The 24352-nt window shown below is 42.1% G+C and overlaps 1 protein-coding gene across 3 annotated transcripts in view; it reads right to left on the bottom strand.

Annotated features, from left to right (window-relative positions):
• LOC126411582 (ankyrin repeat domain-containing protein 13D) overlaps positions 1-24352 on the bottom strand; it is a 141253-nt gene that overhangs the window by 26180 nt on the left and 90721 nt on the right. For all 3 annotated transcript variants that reach the window (XM_050081374.1, XM_050081375.1, XM_050081376.1), the window contains one exon: positions 13939-14064. In XM_050081374.1, the coding sequence (XP_049937331.1) occupies positions 13939-14064 (126 nt within the window). The remainder of the gene's footprint in view (positions 1-13938; positions 14065-24352) is intronic.

Below are 24352 nucleotides of genomic sequence, written 5' to 3'. Positions count from 1 at the left end.
AGGGAAATAATGGAAAACCTAAATCTGGATTGCTGGATGTGGATTTGAACTGCCATTGTCCAGAAAGCGAGTCCAGTGTGCTAACCACTGTGCCCCCTCAGTAAGAATTAAAAATATTGGGGTATTTAGTGTATGGCAACGGATTCTGTACCAATTCAGAGAAAACAAGAGCAATCAAAGATTTTCCACCTTCTCAGCATATTCGTGTTGTGAGAAGTTTCTCAGACTGTGTTCATACACAGACAATTTCTAAGACTTCAGTGCCATGGCACGTCCCTTGCAAGAAATATTGCAGGGAGACGCCAAATTTTCCTGAAATGAGAGGGAAGAAAGCTCCTTCCTTGTCCTTATGTTGAGATGGAACCTCACACCAATGTTAGCAGTTATGAGACAGAAGCAGTCCTAGTGCCAATTCGGAATGGGATGAAAATAAGATAGCTTATGCTACCAGAGTACACTCCAAGTACGAGATAAACTACTTTACAACTGTGAAGGAGTCCCTTGCACTAGATTGGTCCATCAACAAGTTCTGGCCGATTTATTTAGCAAACAATTCACCACTGTGACAGACTACCATTCTCTATGCTGGCAGACTCATGTAAACTGGCAAGATGGGCACTGAGGTTTCAGGAGTATGACATAACAATGCTGTACACACATGGATGCAAACACAATGATTTTGACTGTCTTTCAAGTAATCCTTTGGGGGAACATAACAGCATGGATGAATTTTTGGTCACTGCTGCATTAAATGACACTGTTGCTGAACAGAGAAACTGCTCAAAACCACAGAAGTCTTGGAGAAGAAACTCACCAAAGGAGAATTCCAATTAATAAACAGAACTTTGTATAAGAGGAGCTATGATCCAATTGGTCATGGATCGTTGCTCGTCACCCCAGCTCATCTACAGCCAGCTATCCAGAAGTATTTCCGCAATGTTCCAACATCTGGTCATGTGGGATTCAAGAAGACTCTAGCTGGAATCAGACACAAGCATTACTGGCCAAGTCACTATCAATCCATTAGGTATTTTGCAAGCCACTGTTAGGAAAACCAACAATGAAGCATATGCCACAATTACCCCTATGGGATCTGTACCTACATCTACTTGGATACTCTGCGAATCACATTTAAGTGCTTAGTAGACGGTTCATCGAACCACCTTCACAATTCTCTATTATTCCAATCACATATAGCGCGAGGAAAAAACAAACTCTATATCTTTCCATACGAGCTCTGATTTCCCTTATTTTATCATGGTGATAGTTTCTCCCTATGTAGGTCGGTCTCAACAAAATATTTTCACATTCGGATGAGAAAGTTGGCGATTGGAATTTCGTGAGAAGATTCCATCGCAATGAAAAACGCATTTCTTTTAATGATGTCCAGCTCAAATCCTATATCATTTCAGTGACACTCTCTCCCATATTTCGCGATAATGCAAAACATGCTGCCCTTCTTAGAACTTTTTCGATGTACTCTGTCAGTTGTATCAGGTAAGTATCCCACACCACGCAGCAGTATTCTAAAAGAGGATGGACAAGCATAGTGTAGGCAGTCTCCTTAGTAGATCTGTTACATTTTCTAAGTGTCCTGCAAATAAAACGCAGTCTTTGGTTATCCTTCGCCACAACAATTTCTATGTGCTCCTTCCAATTTAAGTTGTTCATATTTGTAATTCCTAGGCAGTTAGTTGAATTTATGGCCTTTATATTTCACTGATTTATCATGTAACCAAAGTTTAATGGATTCCTTTTAGCATTCATGTGGATGGCCTCACACTTTTCATTATTTAGGGCCAACTGCCAATTTTTGCACCATTCAGATATCTTTTCTAAATCGTTTTGCAGTTTGTTTTGATCTTCTGATGACTTTATTAGTCGATAAACGACAGTTCCACTTGCAGCAGTGCCATTCCTGGAATGAACCTCTTGGGGAAGTTCCTGAAGTTAAAGAATGGGAATTGACGAATAGTAATAGTTAGCACTGACTACCTCACCCACTATGCTGTCGCTAAAGCTGTGAGAACTGCTGAAGCCCTGGAAATTGCAAAGTTCCTTGTAGAGGACATAATTTTGAAGCAAGGAGCACCTTGTGTGATGATCTCTGATTGTGAAAACGTTTTCCACTCCAGTACAAATATCAGAGATAATCTCACATTCCAACATACCCAAAGGATGACAACTGCCTAACATCCAAAGATGTGTGGCCTCAGAGAATACTTTAATAACATGCTGGCAGATATGTTCTCAATGTACGTTCAAGTTGATCAGAGAGATTATGATACAATACTGCCTTTGTGACATTCGCATACACAGCAAAGCAAGACACAGTGGAGTACACACACACACACACACACACACACACACACACACACACACACAGCAAAGCCAGACAACACAGAATCAGGGTTGTCACAAGTTTCCCAAGTGAAATTCTCTGATATTTCCCCGATTTCCAGACAAGTTTTAGCATTTTTCCCTGACAAATTTTTGAGATCTCAAGGGTAAGTTAAGATGTAAGTTGACAATCTGTCTTTGCAGATATGGTACAAGAAACAATAGTTCAAATGAGGAAATGTCTAAATAAAACTTGCAAGCAGATGACGCTACCTGGCGTGAGCAAAAATCTTAAGTACTAACTTAACATCTTTTGTAGTGAATGTTTTTTAGATGGAGATAGCAAGCCAGATGATATATGTGTTTCATTAAGACCAATGATGTTATTTTATTTCAGCAAAACGAAACACGTTTGGTGACAAAAATACGTATTTTCTTGGAGTCACAGGACAGATTTAAAATACCTTCACTGATTTCAGAAATAATATCAGAAAAAAGTAGGCCTCTTGAAAGACGAGTAAAAGGTGGAGGATATTATGATGATGATGATGATGATATTTAGTTAGTGGGGCACTTAACTGCGCAGTTATCAACACCACCGGGTGGAGGCAGTTCTCGACCTGGCCAGGAATCGAACCCAGGATCCGGAGACAGCAATGCTAGCCACTAGACCACGAGCTGTGGACAAGGTGGGGAAGAACCGTGTAAACCAACACTGTAGATGACCGCCAATAAAAATGTTGGTTCTACTATGTTCATTACTGTCAGTTATTACACACTGTGGTATCTCTATTATTTTACAGGTATTTTTTGATTTTTCTTTTGAGAAATATATGAGCACATAGTGTACAAACTGCCAATGGCTGACAATTTTATTCTTCTTACCATTCTTACTTTTTAACATATAAACCCCTTTTGAAGTGCCAGAATATACTAGAACAAATAAAATGTCTATAAAACACCACTCTGTACAATGTACTTGCCACAAGAGTGTCACAATTCCTGAAATCCATTGCCTGTGGCATCTGGCCTGCTGAGGAGCATCACAGTCCTGGGTCCAAGGATAAAGTATGAAAATCCAATGCATTACACCACAAATAAACATACCCAGTCTGCAGGCAGATTGGTGGGACTAGAGCCAATTGGAAGGGCCTGCACATTAGTAAGAACTGAAGGGCTTCAGTTCGACAGAGCCGATCCATTACAGATACCCGCGGGCTTGGCCCGTCGCAGAAATCCATGCATTTGGCAAGCTATTCATGAACCACAGACATGTTGATGAAACGAGACCACGGTGATCAATCCATGCAACAGAATAAATAATAATGAGGATAGATAGCAACTCACTGTAAAGATGATTGCGGAGCCATTGACAGGCACGTAGAAAAGACAATCACAACCTCACAACTAAATTTTCAGCCATAGTTTTTGTCAGAAAATGAGAGCACACACATACACATTTGCACAATCACTCAGACACAACTCATGCACACGACTGCCATCTCCCAGCAACTGTGTCTATAGTCTCTGAGAATCAGTTCCAAACAAATCACTCCTCATGCTTCCCTGCCTCTTGTCGGCAGCTGCTAGGCTTCTAGCAAGAAGTTGTGACAGCACTGGCTGCAAGCTGAGGTGAGTGATACAAAGGAGAGAAGCAATACTAATGAGGGAGTAGGTAAGCGACATACATACTCAGCTGCACCCAGCCAACGATGGTGCACGACACCTCAGTAAACAAACCATTTCATCTAGCGAGACAAAAACGAGATTTTTCCAGTTTTTTTTTCCCAATTTTCCCTGGTATTTCCCTGATCTCCCTGGCATGTTTGAATCCCTGATATTCCCCAATTTCCAGAACTGTGGCAACCCTGACAATTCATAGCATTTTTACTGCTTCACAGTCGCAAGGCTAAAATGACAATGACACGTTGTTCCTGTTCCAACGAGACAGTACTTGGGATGATTATGTGAAATACTTCATCATCAGGGCTAAAGAAGAAGGATCCTGGATGCCCAGGAGAAACACCAAGAGCACTTTAATGCCAAGTATTGGCCAGCACCATACAGATTTTGTATGGATTTTTACACCTGTACACTAAGTGAGATTATCAGCAAAGTTACTAAAGCCCTACTTTGGGCCATATCGTACTTTTTCTTGCTTCTTGGACATCACATATGAAGCTGAGGATTATGACCCTTCATCAAGACAATAAAAGTGTAGGTTGTCCATGTCCTTCGTATGAAGCCCTACTACAGTCCTGAGGTACAGATTGATGGTGAGGGCTTCTCATTCAAAAAAAACTGAAGATCCACTTGACAATCGCAAGCCTTTGATGAGAGCAGCTACCTTCAATATTCATAACGGTGAGGAGGCTGTGACAACATGACCAGAATGTAAGTATCTGATAGCACTACCGTACAGTATATCACCGACAAAATCTAGATACACGGCACTGCAGTCCTCTTCAATGAGAACTTCTGAATCAGTGGGTCACTCCATGAGAGTGATCCTTGTCAAGAACTGAGATGCATGTAGTGTGGCATGCTGCAGCCCAAGCCCAAGCACCAGGAATTATTTGTTATTTAGTATTAATAATTTCTGGAAGAACCTCTAAATATCTTATGTTTGTAATCTTTGTATAAATAGCAGCACACACTGCCCACTAGTTCAGTTCTGTTGTGGCTGTACACAGGTGTTCATAACAAACATCCTTTCAGTGTCGGTGTTTTTGATTTGGACCTGAACATGGTTACGACATGACAATATCAGAGTCAGAAAAGATTGTCTCAGCAATTAAACTAAACAGGAGTAACTGATCTACTAATGTAATCTAAAACATTAGAACAGCAATGGCCTAAACAAGTAAGATCTGATAACATATCAAGGCTTGAGTAAAAACGATGGATCATATCCAAATTTGCAATTTTTCTTAGTCAGACATCGCTTTTTGTAGTTGAGATAGAAGTCTGTCAAGGAAAACATGGACCATCACTTGGAGAGAATACTTCCCCGAAATCTATCAACAGAAGTGAGATATCTCTATTCGGTAATATAATGGACCATAGTCACTGAGCATTGAACGTGGTGCACCGTGATTTGGAGTTTCACATTTGCAGTAATTCTGGAGGCAAAAATAGGTAAAAATAATACAGCCCTATTACATTTTAGCATATTACAAGTTTTAAGTTAAATTTTACATATAGGGGGAATCAGCTATACAGGTAATTTCAGCATATCACTTCAAATTGAAAATATCTCCACTTAGTTTTTGATGGAAAAGAGAATTGTTGCACACTGAGAAGTAGTACTACTGACAGTGTTTTAAAGAATTTAATATGTCTTTTCTAAAAATAAATAAGTAAATAAATAAAACAAAAATAAATATTTGACAAATCTGTGACATATATATAACTTATAACCATGTTATAGTGTCTTGAAAGGAGGATGTAAGATGAACATCAAAAAAAGCAAAACGAGAATAATGGAATGTAGTCAAATTAAGTCGGGTGATGCTGAGGGAATTAGATTAGGAAATGAGACACTTAAAGTAGTAAAGGAGTTTTGCTATTTGGGGAGCAAAATAACTGATGATGGTTGAAGTAGAGAGGATATAAAATGTAGACTGGCAATGGCAAGGAAGGCATTTCTGAAGAAGAGAAATTTGTTAACATCGAGTATGGATTTAAGTGTCAGGAAGTCGTTTCTGAAAGTATTTGTATGGAGTGTAGCCATGTATGGAAGTGAAACATGGATGATAAATAGTTTGGACAAGAAGAGAATAGCTTTTCAGATGTGGTGCTACAGAAGAATGCTGAAGATTAGATGGGTAGATCACATGACTAATGAGGAGGTACTGAATAGGATTGGGGAGAAGAGAAGTTTGTGGCACAACTTGACTAGAAGAAGGGATCGGTTGGTAGGACATGTTCTGAGGCATCAAGGGATCACCAATTTCATACTGGAGGGCAGCGTGGAGGGTAAAAATAGTAGAGGGAGACCAAGAGATGAATACACTAAGCAGATTTGGAAGGATGTAGGATGCAGTAGGTATTGGGAGATGAAGAAGCTTGCACAGGATAGAGTAGCATGGAGAGCTGCATCAAGCCAGTCTCAGGACTGAAGACCACCACCACCACCACCACCACCACCACCACAACAACAACAACCATGTTACAAATAAAGGATGAAGGGAAACACTGAAAAATGCTCATGACCTGCATATGCAGAAGGCAGAAGCAGCAAAGTAGTGTCTCAAGCATAGCTGAAGAACCCAAAGGTACCTCTTCCTTCAGTAATTCTCATGTGCCAAGTCTTGCACCTGAATTTAACATCTAAGTATAAATGTAAAGAAGCAGATGAGAGATATGTTGCTGCTGTTGATTTGCTCTTCTTTGCTGCAGATGACAGAAGTGCTCTGTCTTGGAAATGTTTGGGTAAGCTGTCTGTAAAGTATTTCCTTAAAAAACTTCTTGAAATGAAAATGTACGAAGTGGACATGGTCCAAATTTTCCTCCAAACCCCAGCTGCTCTACAATATGAGACCGCTTTTCTGTCTAAGTAACTAATGGAAGGCAAAATTCACTGATATGGATACCTTTTTTGATTTGACTTATTTACCACATAAACTGCCTACATCCCAACATTAAGTTAGCTATAGAAATGGAGAAGGAAGGAGAGCTACCCTTCTTAGGTGTTCTAGCTGAGTGGAGGTAAGACAGCTGGCTTGACCACTTGGTGTATCATGAACTGACCCATGCATACCAACATCTCAATGAGCACATTTTCCATAATCCTGCGTAATAGAGAGCTGTGCAGAATATTTTGATATAAAGAGCTAAAAGAATATTGGACAAGAATCACTTTTGAGTCAATCCGTTCAAACATATTCAAGAAACGCTACAAGATCAGCTCACGACATTCCTTCATTTCTGTGGAGCAACACTGAGTAAATTCAGATGAATTTTAAAAAGACATGGTATTAAAACATTTTAGGTTGCCTAAGATCAAGGAGATTTCGCACCCTGTGAAGGATAGTCATCAACTCACGAGTCCCAGGTGTAGACAGACGTACAAATGGATGATGCCCAAATAACATAGCAAGCATTACATCAAGAAATGCATTCCATCTGCCCAAAGAGCAGATCTAAGCCGCCAAAAGACTGCATTGCAACAACTACCTGAAGCTGGTAAACCTTTTCAAATTCTTGGAATTAATGTGTGCAGGTCTTTTGACCACACACCAGTGGGAACACGATATATGCTCAAAATTTTCAATCATTTTAGTGTTTTGTAGCTTGTGCCATTTACTGCATATTAAGGAGCTACAGACCACTGACAGGTGAATGGCCACACTGAGATGGTTCATAGAATGACAAGTAAAATGTTAAGTTATGTTAATTCACAACACATGGATTGGGGCAGTCTACTTCCTTTTGTAATTGGGGCATACAACTGAAAAGCTCATCAAAGTATGGGGCAGTATACTTACAAGGTTATTTTTGGTCAAAAGATGCCTTCAATCTTTGACTTTGTCAAGTGACCCAGGGAGGAGATGTTTCATAAGTAAAAGATTTTCCAAATGTTTGAAAATGATTTGGCACCAGGTACAGAAAGTGAACACAAAAGTTTTAAAGTAGCAGGATACAGTTCATAACAAAACACAATATTACCAAAATACTGTATAGGCCAGTGGGTCATGTTAACCAACCTTTACACATCTAAAGGGGAGACAAAGAAATTCGTGATGTGTTATCAGGGGCTGTTTCAGATGCCATCACCAGCAAGTGTAAACAGTGTCGCTACGCAAACTTAATAAAAAGAAGTAAAAAAATCCCTTAGAATACCACACATGGAGAGGATAACAATGTCATAAGAAGCTCCTGAGAAATTAATGGTGAGCGCAGGAAGGATGAAGGGGGCGACTGAGTACCTCAAAATAAATATTCTCTCCTCTCGGCTGTAGTTTAACCATAGTTTTTAAACATCAATAATTTATATTGGCTAATATTCTTATATTTCATTTATGAAGCTCAATCACACTAAATTCCAATTTTAGATTAAAAACACCGAACTCCTTGAGATTTAATGAAATTCTTGAAATTAACTGATATTTCTCTTTTTCCAAATAAATGTAATTCCTAGAGAATTCCAGGTTTTCCAAAAGAACGGCCACCCTGGTAAAGGTGAAGATTCCAAATGTTACCACGATTGTTCACAACGGTCACATCTACCCTTTTTGGAGGTGTGTCAGATCTGCTCTCTCTCTGACAGCAACTTCTGCTAAATGACAGGGGAGAGGGGGGGGGGGGGGAGATTAGTAGGAGAAACAAACATAAAAAGGCAGGGAAATCAGGGCAGTAAGTCACTAACATAACACATCACTACAAGCTTTGGCCGAAAGCCAGAACAATAAACTAACACTAGGTTTCCTTTCCCTTACAGAATGGAGTGGTCCAATCCCAGGACAATGAAAGGCAGTCCCAGCGCCAGGCATCGAGCCCAGGGTAGTAATGAAAAGGAGCATGAAGATATTCAGATATTCGTCCTAATGAGATTGCTGAGCTGGTTGGGAATGACAGAAGCACTTGACATACTTCCTTTGACAGGAGGAGTCTTATTCAGGCAACAGCCAGACGTGATCACATCAGACAATTAGTGGACTTTAAGGCTAGATTTCAATATGTGGGAAGTAAAATACTAAATTAGGTGGCTGTACAGTACTTTTGACAGGCTACAAGTTATGACAGGTAATAACACAAAGTTCAGAGATGTCCAGGTGAATTACTGAAATCAGCTTTTACTCAACTACAGAGTCAGCTTCGCCAGACCCTGGAGATAGTCCTGAAAGGGGGGGTTGAACAGGCATGGGCTGCTGCATACTAAAAACATCTTCACAACATCTGACTCAGATGACACTGAGTAGGTCAATGAAATCTTGAAACAGCTGCAAGCCGATGAAAATGCTACTCAGAATGCAATAAACTCACATATCACCCAGCTTGCCAGCACAGAAAATGACAGGATAAATAACACCAGGCAACTGTAATCTTTGGCAGGTGCTGACCCATGCAAAAAATACGCAGCGAATTCCTTGAACCCCATGTTCATCATATTGAGGCTGGATACACAATTAGCAACTGCTGGGCTACTCTGCACTCTTTTGGATACTATTGCCAACACCCATGTAGGAAATACTGAGCTGCAGGGTGCAATATTACATGCAGTTTGGGGACACTTAACATCCATATTACCACCACCTGAGCAATTCATAGCTGGATTGTGAAAGGTAAAGGAGAAGCTGCCTGCACTGCTAGAACTTTTAGTAGCCACCTGAAAAAGAGTCCTTACCATTCTACTATGGTGTCCACCTGGGTTCAAATTCAATTACCAATGTCATGCAACGATTGCAGATTCTAATGTTAGGCCCTGCACACCTATCCTGTGTATTGGGAAGCTCTGAGGAGTCTTGTACAATTTTAAAAAAAAGTACATAAGACATTGTCAGTAACTTTGAACTGTCAGTTCCAACCCTGCTCTTAGCATAAAAATTGTTGTTTTGCTGAGCTGGGCCAGTTGCTATCTGCCACCCATCCCAACATACCAGATACACACCGTACCCATGTCATGCAAACTTTCATTATTCCACCACCAGGATGTCCCGACAATGTGCCCATTGGAAATAACTGTAGGAAAAACGGAATTCTACTATGAAGAACGTTTACACTGGATGTACTCAGTTGCACAACCTGTAGTTATAATCATCACCTGCTACAAACAATGGGGAGGCGCACAAAGTATGGAATTACAAAGACAGGGAGTGTTAATTGATGGCACCCAGTGAAACATTTCTGGACCCACTTTATGGCTATCCACTACTATACAGGAACCTCTATTCTGAATCTTACCCACACCTCAATTTATTTATCCGACCAAAATCTAGAAATCCTACCTTTCCAGAACCTTACATACTTCGAGAATATGACAGATCCGACCCTGCTTGCCTCTCTAGACGAAATGATAGCTATTCAGAATGGCCACATAACACAGATCATCATCTGGATCATGTGACAAAATACAGGACAGAGAACCACCGCCAACTCATAATGACAAGGACTTTTACCTCAGATATTTGTGTAATTATTTCTGTTATTGGCACTGTAGACTACCAGTTCAAATGAAAGGTCACCCAAATCCTGACACTGCACACCTTTAGCCTGCAGATTCCAAGCAGGATCCAAGGCAATGGACAGAATCACACTTAAGCAACAACCCAACAAGAAAACCAAGCATAAAATGTAATTGAACAGGACACCTAGTGTGAGCAGGCATAATTCAGCAGAGACTGTGACTGAAAAAATGTACTGCAAGTCACTGAAAACAACAGTGACTGTGTCCCAGTTTTTCCAGATCTAGGGAGCAGATTTCCATATGAGGGAGGAAAATATAGAAACCCAAGACTCAGAACATTGGGTGGAGCCGAGGATGCCACTGGGCGAGGTAATGAGTACACATCACAACAGCCGTCACCCTGCCGAGTACACTGCTACATCATACTGCGCATCTGGCCAGCCAGAACAGTTACTATAAATGACCTATTGCCAGTTACGACACCCGGCTGCCTTTGGGAAGATACCAACACCTTAACAAATATGGTCACAACAAGAGGCTTCGGCATGATGCGCTAATAATGCTGCCTTCGCGCATTCGGCAGATGGCATCGCATTTAAGTCCTATCCCACCATCATTCACCAGCGATCGTGGACTGTGATGTATGGTCAGTCCTTGATGCTCGGCCCCATGGACATAACGCAGTTGTCACTGCCACTGCTGAGCCCCAAATCCCTGCTTACCACCTGAGTGCCTGCTCAGGGAGCTGCGAACCACCATGCCACCAGATGAGGGGACGAAACGAGGAGTTGCAACCTGCCCTGCCCTCACTGGGAATATAACATGGATCTCCGGCACTCTTGGGCTCAGAGCATGACACTGCCAGAGCCTCCATCATTACAGCCTGCAATGGTGTGAGCCAGCACTATGGGCCTTCCCACGACACAGCAATAGCAGCTGCTGCGAGTGTCTGGTCAGCAGTCAGGTCCAATGCATCCAGCCCTGCGGAATCAATGTATACCCGTAAATAAAGTAGCACTGCAGTCCTTAACCGCCTTTCTCAATTGTTGGACCTCCTGCTTCATGGCAGCAACCCATTGGCCTGCCATCCGCTCACCTCCTACATTTCAAAAGAACTATAACAGCATTTGCCTGGGGTGATTTATCAAAATCTCGGAAAATTGAAAACAGGATGGCTAAGCACATATTTGGATCGTCACCATCCTGAATGCGAGATCAGAGTGCCACTGCACCATCTCACTCCATTTCACCATAATAAACTGTGTAAGCATATTGTCATATTGCTGGCTTAGTTGCGGAGTATCTTTGCAGGCAGTGTGTTTGCAGAGTTGAGCATGGGACACTGAACTGTTATGTTGTGTTGTGGTAGTTCTGCATGTGAGAGGCTTTGTTACTATGGAAGTTCAAGTGTTACAGCAAGTGCTATTACAGTAAAGTGATGAGACATGAAAGTGATTCAGAGGGAAGTGCATAATGATGTAATTAAAAATGAGCAGTGCCGTTGATAACGTATTTGTGTATCTTTCGTTGCGTGTCGTACTGTACATCAATCATCCGCGCTGTGTTCGGCCGCTCAGAATGAACTAATGTCGATCAGCAATATAGTTTGCCACAAAAGAGAGTATTCAAGTGCCAGTGTCTTGTAGTGAGTGTGAGAACGTGCGTTCAGTCATCGCGTTTTTGCATCATCAACAATCAGCCGCACCGCGACTGTTACGGGCACGCTCGTACAAGTGAGAACCGAGAACTGAAAAATTAACTTTATGAACAGTGTTATATTATTACTAGTGTCAAGGAGGACTGGTACCAGATATCTGTCTATGCGTGATGAGCATAAGAACTTTCGTTTGATCGTTCGCTTCCGCATCATCAACAATCACCCGCTTCGTGCCAGTTGCGCGTATGCTCGTCCAAGTGATATTGTGGACAGATAATCACCAAGTACTTAATTGGCATAGTCACTTATGACTTATAGAGTGTAAACAGTGCGACCTGTGATTTTCATATCGACTCAGAATATAGATGTTCATACCAGACATAGGACTATGTCTGGTGCTCCCTTAAACTCGCTTGCATATTTAGATACATAATTTCAGGCAAGCCAGCAGCAGTGTGGAGCAGAACAGTACGACCGTTGCGGGATTATCAGGTACGTGGCGTGGACAGGGCTCAAGAAGCGGCAAGCAAAACCAGTTAGAGAGACCCCCCCCCCCCCCACCATTTGTACCCCCAGGTGTGTTGGAACTGGATGAGTTTGTTTTCATGTCAGCAGAAGTCACCGACATCCTCATAGAGGGGCAAGCCTTTTAACAAACTTTCCTTCTGTTTATCCAAAAATGTGAAGAAGTCACAGGCTGTGTGTGTCAACAAATACAAAGATGTTTCTAATTCTGTCTTCAAGAACAAGTCTGAAAGAGAGATCTAGATAGTTTAATTATCCGTTTATGTTTGTCACAGTGCTGCTGCTGCTACCAAACAAAGTGTGGTGGTGAATAAGGATATGACTGTCATCAAACGTTTACAAAGCAGTTACTGATTTCTTTCATACAGCCAGCAGCTAAAAATATGAACCCTTCTTTATTATTTTGTTGCAACAAAATTTCCACAAACACAGAAACTACAAACTGAAATTTAGAATCTATCTAGCAAACTGACAAGTTTTCTTATTTTTACTGGGAATGAAACAAGACTGGGCTATGGGCAACTAGAAAAGTACAGTTGCTGCTGCTGTTCATTAACAAACTCTGTCTAATGTACAAAATGAAGATGAGAGTTTTGACAAAGTTCCCTATATGTCAATAACTTTTGACCTTTAAACATATCATCCACAAAATTTTAAAATTGCAATAAATAATATTGAAACATTTCTTCTGTTGTAACTAATACAGAAATGATTTTGAATGATAATTAATGTGTGTTACATACAATTTCTACAAAAAGGATGCAACAATACTGCACATTAACTTTAAATACGAACATTTTAGGTTAGGCTTTACCGTGACTGTCATTGACATTAAATGAAACAAGTTTACTGTTACCAGTCTCCGTTTTACTTATCTCCAAGACGCATTTCAAAGGCTTAAACCTCCATCATTGGGTGGATTTACATTAGTTAGTATGACATTTGTGTGTGTGTGTTGTGTCAAGATTTTTTGGAGGAACTTGTGGCACTGTCTCCATTGGTCACAGGTTCATTTCGCTGTAGTAACACACCGTATTTAATACTGCACGTTTTTAAGTACATCAAAGCGAAGCCACGGTCTATAGTGAAACATTCAAATCGGGATATGGTGCATACTGCATAATGAAACAAATTAATGCAAGCAAAACAACCAATCGATCCTATTACATTTACATATAAAGAGCAAACGAAAGTGAAGCAGTTGGTTATTAATTTCTACTGTGCAGCAAATCAGGTTGTTTTTATGAAGAGAAAGTGCAATAGTTGAGATGACTTTTCATGCACTTACTTTGAACTTTTGTATTTTTGTGTTTATTTCTTTAGGACGTCCTATATCCCTTCCATGAAGATCTTCACTGTCGAAGTACTCCTCAGGGCTTATGTTACATGGGTTCCCCACATGACAGTATTCCTCCTGGAAAACGAAGTTAAGTAAATACAGTCACTGGCAGATTATATGCAGCAAAACATAAGTTAGATCTAAACTACATGAGTAATTTTATCAACTGTGAATAATTACTACCCGGTTATCATTCTAAAATGGGAAATTATTTTGTGACACCCATTAAATCATCACATTAGTACCTACAAGTGCTTTATTTATTGTTCCAGTGTCTCATTTCCAAACAAAATTGATTGGAAATTACAGGGTCACAATTCCTAAACTATATGAAATAAAACTGTCATGAGTTCTGAACAGTTTGCATTATAATACTTAAACTGCACAGTTGGGCACAGGGCATGATGGGAATTAGTATGTGCATGCATGGTTTGGTTTAGCGACAAAGCCCATTTTCACTTGAATGTGTTTGCCAACAATCAAAGTTGGCGCATTTGGGTGACAGAGAATCCGCATTCTGCAATCAAGTAGTCTCTTCACCCTCAACGGGTGAGTTCTCCTGGATGGCACGGTATCTACTGAAAGGTACATGAAGGTTTTGGAAGATGATTTCATCCCCATCACCCAAAGTGACATTGATTTTGACAAGATGTGATTCGGGCATGACAGATTGACCCCACTGAAGCAGGAGTGTGTTTGATGTCCTGGAAGAGTGCTCTGGGGACCGCATTCCGGCTCTGGGGTACTCAGAGACCACTGGCATGGGCCTCGATTGGCCACCATATTCTCTGGATCTGAACACATGCAATTCCTTTTTGTGGGGCTATATTAAATACAAGGTGTTCAGCAATAAACCCAGCACCAATGTTGAGCTGAAAACAGCCATTCAGGAGCTCATCAACAGCACTGACATTCTGACACTTCAGTGGGTCAAGCAGAATATCGCTATTCATCAGCACCACATCATTGTCAATGATGGCAGGCATATCGAACATGTCATAATCTAAACTGAATATCTTTAGTGACCTTTACATGTTGAATAATGTATGTACGTGTAGTAGTTCATAACTAATTTGCGCTTTTTTTTCTTTTCTTTTTTTTCCCTACAGTTCAATAATTGTCACCCTGTATGCAAGCAACACAACATGGTGAAAATTGCCTCTATTTTTATCACATGCAAGTAAATTTTGTTATTTGATTAACAAATATAAGCACAACACATCATCATCTAAGTAAGGTCATAACATGGAAAGTAAAGACAATAATACACAAAAAAGATATGATGGGCTGGCGAGGGCAGAAGCAGTGACTAACTGGTTAGTTCTGTTACTCGTTGGTTGATTTCTGGGGGCTGAAGGGACCAGACTAGAAAGGCCATTGGTACCTTTTTCCACTAACATGAAACACCCATAAGGAAGAGAAACAAGCAATGGAGAGGACAAGGGACAACAAAGAACAAGGAAGACAGACAAAGACCAGAAAAGAATTAAAAGCACACAGTGTGTTACAGTGGCTGGCCAATCATGGGAGGGGCGGCTGGGGGGGGGGGGGGGGGGGGTGGAACCACATAGGCCCACAAAAGGAGAAAAAAAAAAACACCCCTTAGATCGCGCGATAAAAGCCCCCTGCTTGAAGAAAACTCAAAACTAAGCCTGCCATTGCAGCAGGGAGCGTATCAGGCAGTGAAAACGTTTGCATGAGTGCAGTTAAAAGCGGACAGGCCAACAAGATGGGGACCACTGTCAATGCTGATCCACAGCGACATAGAGGTGGGTTTTCCCAGTGCAATAAATGACCGTGTGTCAGCCAGGTGTGGCCAATGTGTAGCCAGAAGAGAAAAATTGAGTCCTTCCGAGAGGATGGCAAGAGGAAGCGCCACAAACCTGTATTCTCCTTGATGACCTGAAGTTTGTTGGGGAAAGGCAGGGTGCGCCATTCATCACCCCAAGTACCAAGGAGCTTTTGCCGCAATACTGACTGGAGATGTCATTCCGGAAGGCCAATCTCCAGTGCTGGTCCACTGATAGCCTGTTTGGCCAGCATGTCAACACATCCATTACCCGGAATGCCGACATGACTTGCGGTCCACACAAAAACCACAGAGAGGCCGCAACAGGCAAGAGTATGGATGGACTCCTGGATAGCCAGACGAGTGAGGAAAACACTGGTCGATAGCTCATAAACCGCTCAGGGAGTCACTACAGTTAACAAAGGACTCACCTGAGCAGGAGCGGATATACTCCAGGGTGCGAGAGATGGCTACAAGCTCTGCAGTGAATACACTGCAGCCATCCAGCAATGAGTGCTGTTCAGAGTGTTTCCCAAGAGTAATGGCATAACCAACTCAACCAGCAACCATTGAACCGTCGGTATAGACTACGATAGAGCCAGGAAACGCAGCAAGGATGGAAAGAAAGCATCAGCGGAGGGCCTCAGGAGGGACTGAGCCTTTCGGACCCTGTGCTAAATCCAGCTGAAGGTATGCGCATATGGGCTTGGAAAAGAGGTGGGAGAGGGAAAAACTCAAGTCCAGAGAGAAGAGACCGGACACGAACCGCAATCGGACACCCTGAACAGGGCCGCCGTTCCGGAAGATGGACGACTGAGTTGGTGAACAGGAGATGATAATTGGGATGCCCGGGCAATTACAAACATGCGCAGCTTAAGGGGCCAGCAGTCGTTGGGGCCGGATCTGCAACGGAGGGACACCAGCCTCCATAAGTAGACTGTCAACAGGGCTCGTGCAGAAAGCCCCAGTTGCGAGTCGGATCCCGCAGTGAAGGATGGGGGTCAAGCAACGGCAATGCTGAAGGCATTTGGATGGCCGGGCAAGCTACAAACACGTGCAGCATAAGTAGCCAGCAGTCGTCGGTGCCAGATCCGCAATGGAGGGCCACCAGCCTCCACAAGTATTCTGTTTACAGGGCTTATGCGGAAAGCCACAGTTGCGAGTCGGAAGTATGGGGTCAAGCAACCACAACATGGTAGGTGAAGCCAAACCATAATCCAGGCTCCCATAATCAAGACGGGACTGAATCAACGCATGATACAGTTGGAGAAGGGTAGACCGATTGGCATCCCAGCTGGTGTGACTCAATCAATGAAGAGCATTAAGATGACACCAGCAGGTTTGTTTAAGTTGCAAAATATGAGGGAGCCAAGTGAACTGGGTAGCAAATAGCAAGCCCAAAAACCGATGGGTCTCCACCACGGCAAGAGGTTCGCCGTTAAGATAAAGCTGCGGCTCAGGGTGAACAGTGCGATGCCAGCAGCAATGCATGACGCAAGTCTTGGCGGCCGAGAACTGGAAGCTGTGCGTGATGGCCCAAGACTGTGCCCTGCAGATAGTGCCCTGTAGTTGCCATTCAGCAACCGCAATACCAGTGGAGCTATAGTACAGGCAAAAGTCATCAGCATACAAAGAAGCTGATACAGATGTTCCCACAGCCGCAGCTAGCCCATTGATAGCAACCAAAAATAGGGAGACACTCAAGACAGAGCCTTGCAGGACCTCATTCTCCTGGACTCAAGTGGAACTATGGGAGGGACAAACTTGCATGCAGAAAGAACAAAGCAACAGAAAATTTTGAATAAAAATCGGGAGCGGGCCCCTAAAACCCTACCCATGAAGTGTGGTGAGGATGTGATGTTGCCATGTTGTATAGTATGCCTTCCGTATGTCAAAAAAGACGGCAACCAGATGCTGACGGCAGGCAAATGCCGTACGGATGGCAGACCAGATTATCGGTCAAGTAGCCAACTCAACCTCCGGCTCACCATGTGTTCGAGCAAATTTCACAGAATGTTGGTGACGCAAATGGGGTCGTAGCTGCCTACCTCCAGTGAGTTCTTGCCAGGCTTCAGCACTGGTATGATAATGCTTTCTGCCATTGAGATGGGAATTCACCCTCAACCCACATACGGTTCAAAAGGTCTAGGAGGCGTCGCTGGCAGGCCACCAAGAGGTGTTTGAGCATTTGATAGTGGATGCGATCTGGCTCAGAAGCCGTATCAGGGCAAGCGGCTAGGGAACTTTGGAATTTCCACTCACTGAATGGAGCATTGTATGATTCGGGGTTGTGCATATGGAATGAACAGCTCCAACGTTCCAACTGCTATTTCAGGAAGCAGAAGGCCAGCGGGTAATTCATAGCAGCAGAACTCTGAGCATAATGCTCTGCAATCGTGTCTGATTCAGTACAAACTGCTCCATTCAGGGAAAGCCCAGGTACGCTGACAGGGATCTGATACCCATAGAGATACCTTATCTTGGCACAAAGGATGGGACAGTGCAGGAGACAAGAAGTAGGCAACCTGTAAGATGTTGGGTGCAAAGCCCGCTACATGACAACAAGTGGCATGCAAGATCTTCGCGCATGATGGACAAACAAAAAACACCACGTAAGGTATCCTTCCCCAAATGGCACGCACTAGCAACAGAAATTTGCAACACACACAGGCCGAAACATGTGAGACTCCTTTTAGTAGCCTCTTACGACAGGCAGTAATACCTCGGGCCTATAATTACCCCTGGACCCGCAGGGGGCAGTTCTGTTACTGACTAAAAACTTGTTAGTGCTCATACTAACAAATCATAGTTATACAGCTATACCACTATATAACATATAACTTGTTACTTCACCAGCTTATCCTAAAAGTCAATGTTTTTTACACCACCCTCTTACAATAACAAAACATTTTCTCCTCAAAAATGGAGAAGGGGGAGGTGGGTGGGGGGTGGGGGGCAGGAGGAACCTCTTGCTTTTTCTGTCATAAATGATTTCCTTATGTTAAAAAAAATCTGTAACGCCTGAAGTGTAGGATTTCTTTAAACTACATCTCTTTAGTATTTACAGTGATAACTTTTTCTAAAACCAGTGAGAAACGCAAAGCCTGACATTCAGTTTTACTGTGCTGGCTCAGACAGTTTCTATATCTGCGTGCTAAAAATGAAGTCATGTTTAATAATTTATACTTTCTGGTATGTTCAAAGCCTCTACCATTTCTCTGTTTGTTTCTTTTGTTACAATCTAGCAGTCTTTCACTGATGAAATTCTCACAGAGTTTATAGCTCTGTATTGGACAAGCTACCCCTCAACTATTGACACATAGGGAGTCATGTTTACATAGTACTCACTGTGCATTGGCGAATGCGTAATCAGTATAGAGAGGTTTAAGCGATAAAAGTTGATACCTATAAAAACTGGACAAGATTGAAATACAAAACTGTGATATGCTTACATTGAATTTGGATACATCCTTTATGTCCTGCTGTTATTGGCAGAGGTACTTACATTTAATGAAATCGGTCAGTGGGGAAAAGAACTAAGACACTTTTTAGCGATTTTCACTTTTTTTACATACATGTATTAAACAGACCAAGACACACCTTACTGTTACGAAATGAACTATGTTTGGCTTCTTCCTGTGGGAATAACACGAGTTCAATTTGTTATATGCCGAGAGAAAGTAATCAAGTCAGTGACTTAGTTCCTTTCTCCGCCGTATGTTGCGTCCTGCCAGTGAGCTTGCACTATGCCACCTTCAAACTACGTAGTGTTGGCTTGTACCAGGCAGGTGCAGAAAGTGTAACAAAACACTAACTTGGTGCCAACTTAGTGATGAGTCATGGTTATTGTTGATTGTTGTTGTAAGTTATAGAATGCCATCTTTCAAGACGTCTCCCAAATGAAAGCGAAATGAATGTGAACACAAGAAGAAGGGAATCAAGGAGTCAGAGTTTACAGGTTGCCATATAATGACTATAGTGGGAAAGCAGTTTTTGGAAAATCTGCCAGTGCTGATTGCTGGTAAGGTATCAGTATTGACAGTTACCCATTCAACAAATTCAGTGTAATTAAATTCCATAGAATGTACTACATGCTTTGCGATTACTTAATAAATTCCAGGTGCCCAATGGAATGTTTCCAACATATCAGTGAGGATGATTGCACTGAGATGCTTTCAAACTTTTTAAACATGGAAAAAAAAATAGTCAGGATATTTATCTACTAGGGTTAATTATGGCAGGTGACTTTATGAAAAGAAGGCCACGAAAAGTCGTCAATAACATCGATAGCATCAACAAACAATATTCCTTTGTTTACCATGCCATTGTCTGTAGTAGAAGAGTTCGTGTCTGCAAACATACTTTTCTCAGTCTTCATGCTGTATCACAGAAATGTGTTTTTCGTATTTGCCAGTTACTAGTTAACGATCAAATTTCACGGGACATGGGCAGGACAAATCCATGCACAACCAAAATTTCAGAAAATGTAATAAATTTGATAGATAGCCACATCACATCTTTCCCAATCAAAGACACTCATTATGCTGGGAAGGAAATGAAATACCTAGATATGCACTTGGATCTGAAAACTATGCAGGCAATATGCCTTATAAAGTACCCAGAAGTAAATGTGAAACAGCCTTCTATAGGAAACATTTTCACGAAATTTACAATTTCCCTTTCAGTCATCCCCAAATTGATATATCTGGCAAACATGAGGCAAGAACTACAGTAGTAAAAGAGCTACACAACTTGAACTGGATATTCACAAATGGCGCAGCAGGACATCTTATAAATTCATTAATGTAACTAAGCAAGAATGCACAGGCAGGGATGACACGGTTGGACTAACTTTCAACTCCATGCAAAACTCTCCTCTGCCAAACCTCCCAGTGCAGGAAACATTCTATCTATGTCAGCTGTGAGTTAATCTTTTCTGCATTTATGATACAAATGCTAGGCATTCCATGGTGTGCTAGTATCATGAAGGTGAAGTGAAAAACGGAGAAAATGAGGTCTGTCCATTCCTGTACCACTACACTGAAAGCTATGTATGGAAGAATGTTACAGAAGTACACCTGTTCTCAGACTGGAGCATCTGGTGTAAATAAAAATAATGCCGTGGTAAGGATGCGCCTTGCACTGAAAGATACTGAAATTTTTTTAAAAAAATCACTCATATAATGATCTCTCTCAGATGCTGCAAATGATACACTTAAATATTTTTGTCTGGGCTCAAACCAAAATGCAACCGGGCTCCAAACTATCTTTGATAGATTGGTTTGAATTCAAGTAATGAGTAAATCTGCAGGCTCATATTTCTGAGTAGGTTACACACTCTTCTGACACAACAACTCTTTCGTGATACCAGCATCATAACTGAAATTCTTGGGTGGGTTACAAGTAATGCAAGATAGCCAAAAAGAAGATAATACAAACAATATTGCTGAGGTTTCAATCTCCTCATTCAGAGATACCTGCACACACGTGAGCACACATACCCAGACACATACACCTGCACTGTCCCAGCCAATTGACCAATTTCAGACACTGATATTAGGTGAAGTGGGCAGGGAGGGAAAAGAAGAGGTGGAGGGAGGGGAGGATGATGACTGGGAGAGAGAGGCAGCAAAGAAATGGGGTAGTTATGTGGCACCAGAGATTCTGTCTTGGTACAGCACAAGAAGTTGCATGAAGCATCCAATGAATTGGAGAAGTGGGTCAAGGTATACAGAGGACGGGGTACACCGGACTAGGGAAACCAATGAGGGAAAAGTGTGGGTGTAAATTAAAGCAGAGTAGTGGAAAGTGTATGAACAGTGGTAAAGAATGGTATGAGGTACAATTTGAAAAAGATTGATGTCAGAAGGATTCCAAGATTGTATAGTGTGTAAGTAAGAACAGTTACCACCCTGATAATTCACATAAGCTGGTACTTGAGAGGGATCCAGATCTCACCACATGTGAAGTAGCTTTTGAGGTGAGCATATAGTGCTCAGGAGCATATTCTGCATGTTGCTTAACTTTGGTCTCGGCCATAGTGATGATTCTTTTGGCGGAATAGCTGGTGGATGGTTACGTAAGCCCACATAAAAGGCTATGCAGAGGTTATGGAAAAGTTTGTATGTAACAAATGGTGCGAATTCAGTGTTATACAAGGATGGAGAAGGGTATTTCGTAGGTTACATGGGTGACACAACAGCAATTTGAGAAAGTTGGGAAGGTTGTTCCTTATTTCAAGGCACAACGAAAGGTAGTCGAAGCCCTGGCACAGTAGGTGGCTTTGTTGTTCCAGTCCAAAGTGATATTGGGTAATGAGAGATGTGCTCCTTTGTAACTGGCTCATGAGAGTGGTTGGATAGTTAGGGCATGTGAGAATATGGCATGGAAGATATTTTGGTGGACTTGGTTTATAGTTTACTGCCTGTATGGGAAGGCACTATTTAAAGACCTTCAACATATTGGCCAAAGGTTGCTCGTCTCAGTAAATGTATTGTCCATGCCATGGATGACCACACCATATAAGAAAGACTTTTTAGCATGGAAAGGTTGGCAATTATTTAAGAGGAAATACTACGTGACACTTGGTGGGTATGGTGTGGGACAAAGGTTTCTGTGGGGCCACTGGACAGGTGGAGTTCAACGTTCAGGGGGTTAGCACACTTACTTTATTCATATCAAAAGTGCTGAATACAAAGCAGAGAAAAGACGAAAAAACAGACTAAATACATAAAATTAATACACGCAAAGGAAATATGCATACAATGTGAGGCAGTTAGGGGCATACAATAATAGTTATATATCAACAGATTAAAAATTCTAAATACGAGGTGCATTCAAGTTGTAAGGCCTCCGATTTTTTTTCTCCGGACTGGAAAGAGATAGAAACATGCGCATTGTTTTAAAATGAGGCCGCGTTCATTGTCAATACGTCCCAGAGATGGCAGCACCGTACAGCAGATGGAATTTTACCGCAAGCGGCGAGAATGAGAACTGTTTTAAATACTTAAAATGGTGATGTTTTCCTTACTTGAACAGCGTGCAATCATTCGTTTTCTGAATTTGCGTGGTGTGAAACCAATTGAAATTCATCGACAGTTGAAGGAGACATGTGGTGATGAAGTTATGGATGTGTCGAAAGTGCATTCGTGGGTGCGACAGTTTAATGAAGGCAGAACATCGTGTGACAACAAACCGAAACAACCTCGGGTTCGTACAAGCCGGTCTGACGACATGATTGAGAAAGTGGAGAGAATTGTTTTGGGGGATCGCCGAATGACTGTTGAACAGATCGCCTCCAGAGTTGGCATTTCTGTGGGTTCTGTGCACACAATCCTGCATGACGACCTGAAAATGCGAAAAGTGTCATCCAGGTGGGTGCCATGAATGCTGACAGACGACCACATGGCTGCCCATGTGGCATGTTGCCAAGCAATGTTGACATGCAACGACAGCAGGAATGGGACTTTCTTTTCGTCGGTTGTGAAAATGGATGAGACGTGGATGCCATTTTTCAATCCAGAAACAAAGCGCCAGTCAGCTCAATGGAAGCACACAGATTCACCGCCACCAAAAAAATTTCGGGTAACCACCAGTGCTGAAAAAATGATGGTGTCCATGTTCTGGGACAGCGAGGGCGTAATCCTTACCCATTGCGTTCCAAAGGGCACTATGGTAACTGGTGCATCCTACGAAAATGTTTTGAACAAATTCCTTCCTGCACTGCAACAAAAACGTCCGGGAAGGGCTGCGCGTGTGCTGTTTCACCAAGACAACGCAGCCGCACATCGAGCTAATGTTATGCAACAGTTTCTTCGTGATAACAACTTTGAAGTGATTCCTCATGCTCCCTACTCACCTGACCTGGCTCCTAGTTACTTTTGGCTTTTTCCAACAATGAAAGACACTCTCCATGGTCGCACATTCACCAACCTTGCTGCTATTGCCCCAGCGATTTTCCAGTGGTCAAAACAGACTCCTAAAGAAGCCTTTGTCGCTGCCATGGAATCATGGCGTCAGCGTTGTGAAAAATGTGTACGTCTGCAGGGCGATTACGTCGAGAAGTAACGCCAGTTTCATCGATTTAGGGTGAGTAGTTAATCAGAAAAAAAATCGGAGGCCTTAGAACTTGAATGTACCTCGTATAAGCAGATGAAAAATTAACTATCTCAATGGCATTCTCTGTAGCCCGCAATAGGTCTTCTTGCATGCAGGAAACTGGGCACTCAGGACAATTATACACGTGCTTGGTGGTCTGTTTGGTTCCACATTCGCATCAAGTTGATAGGTCCCCAAAATAGTTCCGTTTGGCCATATTATCCTTTATTCTATCTATCCAACCCACTTCTTAGTCTGTTGAGGGACTTCAACATTTTCCATTGCAAATTTTCAGCTGTGTGTGTGTGTGTGTGTGTGTGTGTGTGTGTGTGTGTGTGTGTGTGTGTGTGTGTGTGGAAATGGGGGAGGGCGGCTGGACTCTAAAGGTAGGATCCATGATGAGATATCTGCATTCCTGTTTGTCCACAGGTTTTGTCATGCCATTGACAGTGATGCACTATCATTGATGGAAGTTTT

Source organism: Schistocerca serialis, chromosome 1, assembly GCF_023864345.2.
Source record: "Schistocerca serialis cubense isolate TAMUIC-IGC-003099 chromosome 1, iqSchSeri2.2, whole genome shotgun sequence".
NCBI lineage: Eukaryota > Metazoa > Arthropoda > Insecta > Orthoptera > Acrididae > Schistocerca > Schistocerca serialis.
Note: the sequence above shows the minus strand (reverse complement) of the source record. Positions and strands in the feature narration are given on the sequence as shown.